General features: G+C 38.2%; 1 protein-coding gene across 1 annotated transcript in view; it reads right to left on the bottom strand.

The window, feature by feature from the left end:
• Window positions 1-3,750: 3,750 nt before the first annotated feature.
• ttc37 (tetratricopeptide repeat domain 37) overlaps window positions 3,751-13,592 on the bottom strand; it is a 47,771-nt gene continuing 37,929 nt past the window's right edge. The window contains 9 exon segments of the mRNA XM_042334296.1: window positions 3,751-4,271; window positions 5,973-6,096; window positions 6,895-7,025; window positions 7,483-7,635; window positions 8,994-9,152; window positions 10,124-10,248; window positions 10,657-10,785; window positions 13,270-13,381; window positions 13,520-13,573. Of these exon segments, the coding sequence (XP_042190230.1) occupies window positions 4,191-4,271; window positions 5,973-6,096; window positions 6,895-7,025; window positions 7,483-7,635; window positions 8,994-9,152; window positions 10,124-10,248; window positions 10,657-10,785; window positions 13,270-13,381; window positions 13,520-13,573 (1,068 nt within the window). The 3' untranslated portion in view covers window positions 3,751-4,190.

The following is a 13,592-nucleotide window of genomic DNA, read 5'->3' as shown; positions in this document are numbered from 1 at the left end:
TATATCCAATTTGGTGTCTATCCTAATCTTGCCCTTCACACCTCTGACCCTGTGATCTCTTGGTCTGTTGCTTTAGCATATCTAATAGTATAGTTTTTGGTTTACCTTCTTTATTATGCAAAATATCTTATATACAGTACCTCTATAAAGTTCTACTTTTCCAGCTACTGGAATTGTTTCTTATAAAACATCCTTCTAACACTGGGATAAGTCTTGTCACTCTCTAGATGGCTTCTAGGGTCTTCAGCCACTCTGTTCCCACCCTCTGGAACACCATCCCGCAGTCCCTCAGCCTCGCCCCCTCCCTTACCTCCTTCAAGACCTGTCTCAAGACCCTCCTCTTCAATTGTGTCTTTGATCACCCTCACTGATCCCGACCCCAGCTTGGGTCTGAAACACTGATTATCCAGCGCCTTGGGACATCCTCCCGACGTGAAAGGCACTATACAAATGTAATTTTGTTGTGATCACAGGGTCAGGGTTGTGAAGGGCAGGTTTAGTATGGAACCAGATTGGAACTATAGGCAGTATTCAGTAAGAATTGCCTGACCAGAACACTATAAAGCTTCAGTATAATATGGAAATTTGAGCTCAACCAAAGGGATTTGGCAACGTGGCCAGGCATTCTATCTACTTTATTTATTGAAACTTGCACACATAAAACTTCAAGCCAAGGCAGGCAAGTTCCATCAATCTATTCATATTTTGATAAAGTACATATGAATCCACTTATTACATATCATAAATTGGACTTCCCATTTTCACGTATGAATTTTTATAATGTAAATCATTTATTTAATTTGGTTATTTGCATACTGATTTCTCGCACATCTTGGTTTTTTTTTTGCAATGAATTTGCTCTTGAAAGTTGCAACCAATCCTACATATTCCCATAAGTCAATGAACATTTTGAAACAGTTTTACATTTGAAGAAAATATGATTGTGCTTACTTAATCGAGCTAATGTTTTTTTTAATTGTCTTTTGTCATTTTCTTAGTAAATAATTGACACAATAAAACATTTATCGCAAGCAACAATTGTGTTTACTTTTCAATACAGCTGCTATGTCTGTTAATTTTTATTTGTTTTGCGAATTGGTAATAAGAATTGTTGCTTTTTGGAAAATTGTTGCACTTCTCCACTTGAATACCCTGGTTAATTGCACAATTTTCTCTGACAATAGTTTACAATACAAACTCACATACAAACAGTGCCTTTCACATCAGGAAGTCGTTCTAAAGGCTTGGTACGGCTGGATGGGCATCTGAACTGAGGGTGGAAGCTGAAGGGGGAAAATTGATTGAAAGTTTGGTCAAAAAGCTGCACCATAAGACAGACATTGAACTAGATGAGGGAGTGATTTATGTAAATCCATGAGCTCCATTGATGTTTCTTCAAATATCTTTGAATTTGTTAGCTATTAAACTGTCTTCAAAATACATTTAATCCCAATATTTACTTTGGTTGTGAAATGCTATATTAATGACCCAATGCACTAAAATTTATTGTTCCGTGAAAGTATTCAGGAAACCGTTAGCTTATCATATACCAGAAGACAGCTTAATCATTTTCTGTCAAGGTAACATCTTTTAGCAAAAATCTGCTGCAATATTTGTCTGCATTCACATGATATAAATTCCTATGTCTTTACATTTATTAAAAATCTTACCAATAAAGTTCCTTTCCTTTCCACCAGGGAGCCCCAATTACGTACACTGATTTGTGAGCCCACACCATCAAGGTGATGGTTCAGAGTTGAGGTCTTGTCCATTGGTAAAATGTTTGTAGTGTTCCTTGCTGGTGGGAGTTTTTTTTGTCTTCAATCAGCACTGATTGGACTTGAAGCTCTGTGAGAACAGCCTTTTTTTTAATATAGGCTGATCTATAATCTGCTTGTTCTTTAGGTATACAATAAATATATAATAATCCTTGCATTTGATATAGCACTTTTCACATCTTCTAGACATCTCAAAGCGCTTCACAGAATATGCTGTAAAGTGAATTGACCGTATATTTGTGGGTGAAACTCGGCAACCAATTGCACATAGGAGTGTCCCACAAACAGTCTTGGATTGAAAATGACCAAAGTATTATTGTTTTGGAGGGATTATTAAATATCCATGACTATTCATAAATTGGTCATTCAATACACATATGTAGGACCTTTCTGTGCTCACAATTGTCTCTACAATAGTTTACAAATAGCCAATATACTTAATAATAATTATTTGGTAAGTGCTTTGAGACACTGGAAATATAGATGCTGTATCAAATACAAGGATTATCACACGTGGGACCTCTGCTGACCCTGTATTGCTAGAATAGTATCACAAACAAAAAGATCATGTATCCTATCAGTGGAGTGAGTGTTCATTGAGTGGCACAATAAAAAAAATTAAATAAGCATGATGCATCCCTCCAGGGAGAGTGTGCATTCCATTCCAATAAATTTCCTGTGTTGGTGGGATGCATTGAACTACAGTTTGGATTAAGTCTGGTTAAGCATAGTTTCCGCATGTGTCAGGCACCCAGTTGACCAAAAGTATATATTCTTACCAATTTTCTCCTTTCTCATCTTCTGATGGTATTTTCTCTGAAAGACCACTCTTGTTATTCACTGAAAGTAGTAAATCTTGTCCACTCAATCTAATCTCACCATCCTACTTGCTTCCCATACCCTTCAATATTCTACCTCTGAAGCATCCAGCTCTTTTTTTAAAGACTTTATGAACGCTTAGTTCCACAGAGGCAGAGATTGCCGCATTCCAACCATCCCGTGTGGAAAGGTGGCTGAGATTGCCTACAAATACAGACAGCAGTATAAAGCCATTTGAGACATTCTCCTGTTGTGAAAGGCCCTGTATAAATGTAAATTATATTGCAAGTTTTTTTAAACTACCTTTTCAGTGGTTTGTGTTTTTCTTAAATTTGTGGCCTGGTTTGTTGATCACTGGAATTAATCCATTATTCACCCTTCATATCATGGAGACCTCTATCAGGTCAAGCATAATGCTTGTGCATAATGCTCAAGTCTCTCTTAATAGCTGAACTCTTCCTCCTCCTGCTAGCCTCAGTATAATGGCTATCTCTAGGGGAATGCCTGGTCTGACTTAGTTTTTTGGGGCATAATAGTAGCATTTCATTGCCATGCAACAAGAACCTGAATAATTAAGTGTTTACGCCAATATTTTTAATGGAATCACCTGCCTCAATACTGGCAGAATTGAGTAAACGCCACAGGATCCAGAATTCAACTTGGCAACAGATGTGGCATCCTTGGGAGCAAGGCAGAGATAGAACTGATGGGCAGATAAATAATATGGGCAATCATTAAGGAGTACATTTACGGCATTTCATAACGCATTCACTCGGATAGTTACCACAAGTAATCAGGTGTGAAACATTAAAAATTTCACCCCACAATAACATTTGGAGAGAGCCTTCAATTGTCACATACTGCTAATTTAAACAATGAATGTTTCTTAGTAGTGTACAGTTTTTATTCCCTACTCCCTTCGCTCTTCCATTTTCAGTTACTCTCCTTTAGGTTCGTCTATGATGCAACTAACTGCATTAATAAAGTGGCATTGACAGCCCTATCAAGCAAGTCACATTCAAAGTCCTTCAAATCCCCAGTCAGATATACTGCTGCTATCGAAGTGTTTATAAAGGTACTATAAATGCTTTGTAAAACTAAATGAAAGAACAAATCAAAAAAATGCTACAAATTAATTCAGTACAACTTCAGATTTCAATACGAAAACATGAGGTGGGCGCAGTTTTAATTCAGTTGACATCCCATTGACTCGCTGTAAATATGCCGAAACATGATTCTTGTGTTCATACTGAAATATTACAGATCAGCAGCTAAGCTATAATTAGCTTACTTAGCCAAGAATTAGAAAATCACGATGCAGCTTTCTTGTCTGTGACAGATTTCTCAGATGTAAAAGATATGACAATACTTTAACTTAGCGTTATAGTACTGTACCATGAAATGTACATCAGCAAAGTACTAACTTTTTTTTTAATAACAGTACAAGCAAACATGTACCTAGCCGTTGCCATTTGACAATTGAAAGCAGAATATTAAAAGCCATAACTATAATTAGCTATAGTTAGCTATAGTTCTTATACAGGGCTTTTTCACATAGGTTTTCAGGATCCAGACATGGCTTTTGCACATTTACTAGGATGATTCCATCTGAAGCTTCTTATACAGCTCTTCTATTCGGCAATCTCCCTTCAATTTGGCATCTTGAAGTAAAACCTGCAAGTGGATGAGATTTAATTTAAAAATATATAATTTAGGAGTTCATATGAAGCCAATTTATATCTCCAGTAACTTCTCAGATTTTGAACCAGATGTCCCGCCTCAAAACCCTCCTCTTCGACCATGCCATTAATCACCCCCCTTCCCCTCCCCCTCCCTGACCCCAGCTCAGGTCTGAAATGCTGTACACTGTCCAGCACCTTGGGCCGTCCTCACGACGTGAAAGGCGCTATACAAATGTAATCTTGTTGTTTTTCTGGGTGACAGGCTGAGCAAGTCCAAAAAACACCTGGAGTGATAATTTTCTGGGCTCTGTTCAGTTCTTCACCAGAGATTGCTAACTTGAAATGTGAGTAAATGTTACAGAAAGACAATATGGTAGTTCCAATACTTGTACTATCCAGACCTCCAGATTCTTCCCCTCCCCGCTTCTCCTGAAAAGACTGATGCTAATGCATGTTTCTGGAGGCACCAACAGCTATTGAATGTTTCACTCAATTGAAAACTCAATTCTTGAACACACGAGTGTCAACAGGCTGTGAACTGGGAGAAAACATCAGTCCAGCCTGATTCTGCCCAAACTAACCACACAAGTGTTACCAGATAGCAAATGGGAACAAGAAATCTGGAATATTTTTTAACTTCATAATAATTCAAAGGCACTGAGGTTAATTGCAACAATTATGTTGTTTTTATCATGGTACAGATCAGCTACCTAGCTATCCCATCTGATGAACAGCAATGTGCAAGAAGGCCCTGGGTTTTACCTGCTGCACAGCTTTCAGAGGAGTTGGAAAAAAACCTTGCTGCAAGCACAACATATGTGCCTTTATACACCTCAGGAGAACGTCTCAAAGTTCTTTATACAGTTGATTGAGCAGCTGAGCTGGTGCACAGTGGGAAAAATTTGCAAGAAGAGTATGGTTGAAAGGATAGGTCTTAAAGGAGGCTTTAAAGGTAGAAATGGAAGGGGTGAATGGAGGGACTCTAGGATGGAGAGTGTTCCCGAGAGTGGGGGCAGAATGGCTGAGAGCTTGCCTGACAATGGTGGGGTAGGTCGTTCATTAGATGTGTAATAAGTTGGTGTTAGGTGAATTGACAGCGCGGCTGATCTAGTAGGGTTGCAGGAGGTCGCAGATGTAGAGTGGAATGAGGCCATGGAGGGATTTGAATTCAAATTCAATTTGCTAGTGGATGAAGGTGAATGGATGGCAGAGCTTGGTCTCAGAGATTACACAAGCTGAGAGTTCTAGATGGTCTGCAACTTGTATAGGGAAGAGCTGGGGAGTCTGTTGAGCAATGTGTTGGGGGAAGAGATATTGGCAGAAGTATTTAAGCATTAATGTTAAGACAAACTTTCTAAATAGGCTTTAAAAACACCCGAATGACAATCGAGAGTTTAATCAGAACTCGGTGAGTGAGTCCAATGCAATTCACATTAATTGTCTTTATACTGCATGAATGTGAATGAATCCCACTAATCCTGATACCATTTCCTCTAGTGGTGGCAGGAGTGCCATCTTTGCACAATCTGCATCACCTGAAACCTCATTTGCTCTGCACATTTGATAGTGAATCTATCAAATATTTGCATTTAGTTTTAAAATACAGGAAATCTATATAAATCAACATCACTGAGGAATAATCCTCCCCTTAAAAAAATTCCAGGATATCATTCAGATAAATTAGCAATCTTACTGTGATAAGCTCATCATCATTTTTGACCCACAAATGGCGAAGGAGGTACCAGCGTCCGACAGATGCAATGCTTTCTGGGTATCCGGGCTGATACACCACTCTCTCCAGTAACCTGCGAGTCTCCCTGTAGGGCAGATCACAACCAAAAAAAAACCAGAAATGAACTTGTTTGTGTTTGAAGCAGTTCACGTTTTGTAAATTTGTCAATTAATGTCAGTGTTTCAAATCCAGTAGATCATCCAGTCAAACTGCTTGTAATAATCCTTGCATTTGATATAGCGCTTTCACATTTTCTAGATGTCTCAAAGTGCTTCACAGAATAGACTCTAAAGTGAATTGACTGTATATTTGTGGGAGAAATGCAGCAGTATTTCTCTTTCTCCACTTTCCCTCCACAAAATAATCTCTCCTATCCTCTTGTGCTGACCGGAATACCACTTTCACTAAAAGTGATTTTTTTTGTAGAAATACCTGTCAGTCCAAATGGTTGAGGCAAAAAAACTCTGTTCTCCCACCTCTAAGATAACCATTTATAAAATAAGATGCAATGTACTAACATTTAGTTGATTGGCTGTGTTTTAAAAACAGGTTTGAACACTGCTGGCTCCATTTTTACAAAAAGATTACATTGTGTAAAATAGACAAACGTTTGCTATAAATATTCCAGTTTCAGACATATTTTCAAATATCATTTGACGCATCAAACACCAATGTTGCTCACTATGTTAAGTGCTTCAAAGTTTTGAGTTTAGATTGTTCAATTAGGAAAGTTAATGCAACTTTTATACTCGCTCAGGCTAGACCATCCCAAAACCTACTTATCAATTAAACTTGTTCTGGGCAGCAATCAGGCATTTTGAATACCTTGATGTAAACATAGCAGCACTATTTTCATATTTCCTTGATGGCTAGGTTCTCTTACCTTGCACCTAATTTAACTATAAATTGTAGAAGTGCTTGGAAAAGGTTAGCAAGAGGACAGAAGGAGATCTTTTGAGCTTCACCAGTTGCCTCCTTCACTAGTGATGGCCATCGATTCTTCTGAAGTTTAACCTAGTCAAAAGAAAAAAAAACACATACACACCGTGGTTACATCTATTTTTGCCCATCCTAATGCATATATTAAAGGTAAAATGTATCCACATAATTTTTCCATTGTTAGATGCACCAACCAAGGTCTTATTTACAAATATTTACATTTCTATGATTTTAACATTCTTATTGTGTAAAAATAACTCTTCAACAAATAAAAGATGCAGTGCTACAATGTGCAAGTAAGTGCAATCTTATTACAATGGTCTTTGGCACAGTCTGAAAAGTATTTACTCTGTGATCTAGTTCCAGTTAAAAGTGTAAATTACTGTAGTTTGTCATAAACTGCTTATAGCAGAAAAATCTAGAGAGTTGAAATCAAAAAGTTTTCAACGTTTCTATGGCAATTGACCAATAAAAGAGTTGTCATGTACTTCACCCACTTGCAGAAAAAAACAGGTAATTCAGATTTTCTTACTGGACTGAGTTTGAGTGCTAGCAATGCTAATTGGAGTAGACTCGCCAACTTGCCGTTCAACTGTCCTTGCTTTGAAGAAACTTGTAGTCCTTGTCTATAGCACATCTCTGCAGCTCCCACTAATCCGTGAGATTTATAGACTTCTGCTAGCCACTAGAAAATAGACACAAATATTGAGAACCTTAGCACAGGCTACTGTCTTTGCTAAATCTAAATTCAGTCAAACCTGTTAAAGCAATAATAATCTTTTCATTTGATATAATACTCTTTGCATTTGATATAGAGCCTTATCACGTCTTCGAGACATCTCAAAGTGCTTCACAGGATATACTGTAAAGTGTAGTGACCGTATATTTGTGAGCGAAATGCGGAAGTCAATTGTGCACAGCAGTGTCCCACAAACAGTCTTGGATTGAGTGACCAAATTATTTTTATTTATATATTTTTTGAAGGGGTTATTAGCCCTGGAAGAGCGATCTACCAATCGACTAACAAATGGATTCCTGCTTACTGCTAGGTAAACAGAGACGTTTGGAATAAGGAAACTTGCATAACATTTCACCCTGCTCAAGAATCGAACCCAGGTCTTCTCACTTGCGAGGCAAGTGCTCTAACCACTAAGCTACAGGACCCCTCCTGTGAATGTTACAAACAAATGTAAATTTTAAACTAGAAATTAAAAAAATCCTTCCTTGTGAATGCAGTCATATGAGCCACATGCTGGCTTGTTTTACAAATAAAACAAAACCAGGATAGGTAAAACTTGGTTAGAAGTTGACGTCTAATTTATTGAGGCCTCATGTCAGTATCTATGGATACAGGTAAGGTTGCCAATACCTTCAAAAGATAATAAATAACTTGCATTAAAATAGCAACGGTCAAAAAATTAACAATCCTGAAATACTTTATGAAGCATAACTGCTTAGAAATGAATTGAATTTTAGACAAATGCATCAGCAATTTCCCTTAAACAATATGAGCAGCCAACTAATTTATAATTTGTGAATAAATTAGACTATGTTAAGAGAAAGTCCAGAGGGTTCAGATTTCATACTGTACATTTTGAAGATATGGTGACACATCTAGAATTCAAGTACAAAATATCTACACAGTATGTCCAGTGATCTCTCATGAAGTTTTTTGAATAACATTTTGAAGAGATACCAAGTTTTGCCAAGGGTTCAATCAGATGATGCTCATGATGTTCATTTGAATGGAAGACGTTTCAAAGTTTTTAAAACTATACTTGATGAGGTTGTTAATGGAGATACATAACAATGTATCTCCATTAACAACCTCATTGTTATGTATCTCCATTAACAATATTGTACATAAATTGAATAACTGCCTGATCTTAGCGTTCAAAATAAATCTAATGTATCTCGAGTTAACTTATTGAAATTTGGCTTTAAATGAGATAAACTGTTTTAAATTACAGGTGAAAAAAAGCGATCATTTTAGACAATACATTAATAAAATAAATTTAATAATGTACAGACAACATAACTTACATGCCAAGCTGTTATTGATGTGAAGTTGGACATGACTGCCTTTTTTAGCTCTTCCAGAATGGTTTCTGGGAGCCGTTCATGTGAAACCAAGAGTTGTTCGCATTGAACCTGTCTCAGCAGTAAGAACATCATAGGCTGATCTGGTTGCTTCTTCAGGACCTACAATTAAAGGAATTCTTCAGTACGTTCACTTATTCAGTACAACAAATATTTTATACATTTTTCAAAACTCAACAAGTTGCTTTCATATAGAGCCCTTCACATGGGGAAGTGTCTCCGAGCACTGAACAATGTATACAGTAGTTTGACGTGATGAGGGTTTCAGCAAAGTTGGGTGTGAGGAGGCAGGTGATGTGGAGCAATCGGTCAAGGACTGTGAGGGGTATGACTACTGAGGATCGATCCGGGACATGTTCCGCATAAGTTTTGGTAAGTCTGAAGGACAGGCTCTGTAAGTCTGAAGGGTTGGCCAGGGAGGTTGGCGCTGCAGAGAAGACATTGACGGGAGCCAAGGAGGATGGCTTCTGTCTTGTCCATGTTCCGCTGTAGAAAAAATGGCACTCATTGGGGCCTTGATGTCTGATAAACAACTGGATAGATCAGTGGACCTAGGGTCATAACCAATGGAGAAAAAAAAATAGATTTGGTGTCATCCGCAATCTTGTAGCAATTGACCCCATTTCTGTGGATTATCACCAAAAGGAGTATATAAAACTAAATATAAAAAGAACTTGCAGCTTGTGATGCTGGGGCTGGAGTGGCCATTTTTGACAAGCTAGATGATATTGTACTAGTGGCTGTAATTGCAGAAAAGAGGTTGCCCAAATATTTCATACGTAAGAACAGTACAGTAAATTTTCATAAATGAATTGAAGCTCATAAAACAAAACACTTTCCACAGAAAAGGCTCTGCAGTTAATTTTGGATAAGACATTCGCTTTAAGTCATTTTCTGTTACCCACCAATTTGAGTTTCTTTCAATTAAAAATAAACATCTCCTTTGATGTAAGAATACAAAATCAATCAGCTGTTTTGAATGTTATTAATCCAGTCACCAATCATAGTGGAGATATATGTAATAAGTTAATTTGCTATTCCCAACAAAGTTGATATTTGAAACATTACATTACTTTAGCACAGATGGCTTCAGCTTCAGCACGTTTGCCCAATTCATTCAGTCCCGTTACAGCCTGCTGAAGAGACCAGCTCTCCAAGGATTGAAGATAGGGAGCTGGGAGAGTCTTGTCTGCTTCTACTATAAAATACAAATATTAAATTACATCAAAAGTAGCCCTTGCATGGTGATGGGTTTCCACACGTGTCAGAAACCCGGCTGCCCCCAAAAAGCCTCCATCCTTCTTTGTCCCCTCTCTTCACTTCTTTTTCATGGACACATAATTGAAGACTTGCTCGATTTCTAAAAATTCCCAGGCCTACCTCAAAAAGAAAGTATCGCAACATGTGAATAAATTATAGACTTCATTGCACTTCGCACAGTTCCTGTCTATGACTCAACTGCAGATGGGACTATTACAGTCCCATCTGCAGGTCTAATTTAATGAAGTTTCTCCATGGCATATGGAGAGGTGAAAGTGAAAGAATGCTGTTTATCCCTCACAGGCAAACTATCTTGCTAATTAAAGCCATAAAATGTATCACATACCTTTTGTCATGACAACTGTCAGAAACAATTCTTCTAAGGCAGTTTGTTTGGGTTTTCTCTCTTTTATATGCGATACCGTATTTTCTGTGTGACAGGCTGCCATTAAACTGGTCCACACAGCTGGATCATCTGCAAAACAAATCCACCCACCCCAAAATAACACAATAAATGTAAGTGTTGATACACATCAAATAACAGTAATTTCTTGTTACCAGATATATTTTACTAGAATGATATTTCACTTCTTAAATCAACTTACCTAAAAACAATAATATATGCTTTAAAGCCACCGAATAGTCACATTTGTGTCATAATTCATTAAAGGTGTAGCGACAGAGAAATTAATTAGTTTGGTTTGAACAGCACAATTCTGAAGTGAACAGCACTGGAACCTAAAAACGGAGTCCCTTGAGGACGCAACACACCAATTTGCACCACCTCAGTATAGACACAGTGCCCGCAAACTGATTTAGGTTCTATTGAAACACTTGAGAATTTCCAAGTCAAATAATATTAAAGCCTAACTCTGGATAATGCAGTTCTGCCCATGCTTTCTGTTGTGCTTGTGGAGTACTTTGCCTAGTCTTCAGGCAAACAATGAGAAACAGAAAGTAAAAGTCAGGGCTCATACTCTTAATTGTTCTGTTACTGATAAAAATCGCTTTAAGTTTCCAGGAAAAAGTCCATTAAAAGCCTTGTATCAATTTCAATCCATTGTGCAGTTAGTTGGGGAATTTTTGTTTTCCATGTTTACCAGATAAGCTGCACTTCCCTGTTGAGAAACGTTAACACTTGTACAGAGAGAACAAGACGGCAGATTGTTCATTCAGGTTCTGCTGGACTCGGGGAGGGGGGGCCACCATTGAATTGGCTCCTTTTGTTCTTGATCATAAAATCACACAAAAAATTAACTACAGAGAGTCTTAAAAAAGCTCTCTTGTAACATAACTACTCTAAAATCAACCTGGAAATTGTTCTGAGCAATGAACCCACAAGCTTCCAACTCTGAGACAGCAATGCTAACAAATGAGTTGGGCTGAACACCTAAATCTTTCCTTCAAGCACATTATGGGGCAGTACCAGAGAGATGGGGTCCTCCGTAAGGCTACCAGAGGGAGGGAAATAATAATAATCCTTTGATATAGCGCCTTATCACGTCTTTGAGATGTCTCAAAAGCGCTTCACAGAACAACAGTGTTCCTATTTACTGCTAGGTAAACAGAGGCGTGTTGAGTAAGGAAACTTGCCCAACATTTCACCCTGCCGGGAATCAAACCAGGTCTCTAGTTTGTGAGGCGAATGCTCTAACCACTGGGTTACAGTACTCCACAGGATATGCTGTAAATAATAATAATAATAATCCTTGCATTTGATATAGCGCTTTTCACATCGGGAGGACGTCCCAAAGCGCTTCACAGAACACACTGTAAAGTGAATTGACTGTATATATTTGTGGGCGAACGCGGCAGCCAATTGCGCACAGCAATGTCCCACAAACAGTTGTAGATTGAAAATGACCAATTTATTATTGTTTTTTTGTAAAGTGGATTGACTGTATATCTTGTGGGCTAAATACAGCAGACAGTTTCACACAGTATTGTACCACAAGCAGCCATGGAGTGAGTGACCAATTTTGTTTTTATTTGGGAGATTGTTGGTCAGAACACTGGGAGAGAGAAACACCTGTCTCTTTTTGAATAATGACATTGGTCCTTTAACATCCACCTGAACAGGCAGATGGGACCTCGGTTTAATGTCTCAACCAAACAATGCCACCTCTGACAATGCAGTGCACCCCAGAACTGCATTGGAGTGTCAGTCTAGACTATGTAATTCCAAGTCCTGATGTGGGGCTTAAAACCCACAAGCTTTTGACACAGAGCCAAGAGTGCTACCACTGAGCCAGGCTGACCGCGATTGTGCCGGCCTCTACTCTGGCGTTGGGTAAAACCCGAGCACGAGAAGCTGGATTTCTCTGCTCGTCAAAGAAACACCCATTAACAGGAGCAGCTCGAGAGGAGAAAAGTAAAGTCCCCTCATACATCAAATGTTAGGTCTCAGTGTGGTTATGATGTGGGTCAATAAGGATTAACTCTTTTTCGTGTGGATAAATACCCGACAGGTGCATCATTAACTTGGTGCTAACAGGCAGCATAGGAGGTATAAATAAAGACACTGGGGGCTAGAAGAGTCTGGGTACAGATACATGTTTAGGATAGGCGAGTAAATGTCGGAAAGACTAAAAATTGAGGTTCAATTTCAACTCTTTGGTAGAGGACTATTTGGTTCAAACTGTGGAATAATAATCCTTGAATTTGAAATAGCACCTCATCACGTCTTCAAGACGTCTCAAAGCACTTCATAGAATATACTGTAAAGTGAATTGATTGTATATTTTGTGGGCGAAACGCAGCAGCCAATTGCACACAGCAGTGTCCCTCAAACAGTCGTGGATTGAAGTGACCAATTTAATATTTTTTTGGGGAAGGAATTATTACTTCCGGAAAAGCGATTCCCCAATCGACTAACAACCGGGTCAATACTTACTACTCAGTAAACAAAGGTGTGTACATTTCAAATAAATTTGAAAGCAACAAAGCCTGGAATCATTACCTGGATACAGATGGGCCACCTTTTGGGCAGTCTTTAATGCATTATTGTTTTCATCCTCTGCTACGTGTTTACCTGCTGCAATCTGGTTTACAGCACTGAACAGAAGAGCCTTCTATAAAAGATATTTAGGATATAACTCACAAAATGTTCAGAATTATATTATTTGACGTAACGATCCAACTGATCTTGTAAGACTGAAAACATAATAGTATAAACTTCGGCCAGAATTCCTATTTCTGTTTGAGTTTACCTTTGGATGATGAAAATTGAGAATCTGTGCAGTGTTGCCAACCAATGCCCCACCCTACAAAGAGAAAGAGAAA

The sequence above is a fragment of the Callorhinchus milii genome, unplaced genomic scaffold, assembly GCF_018977255.1.
Source record: "Callorhinchus milii isolate IMCB2004 unplaced genomic scaffold, IMCB_Cmil_1.0 Scaffold1, whole genome shotgun sequence".
Classification (NCBI taxonomy): Eukaryota; Metazoa; Chordata; class Chondrichthyes; order Chimaeriformes; family Callorhinchidae; genus Callorhinchus; species Callorhinchus milii.
The sequence above is the reverse complement of the archived record's forward strand: the minus strand, read 5'-3'. Positions and strand labels throughout refer to the sequence as shown.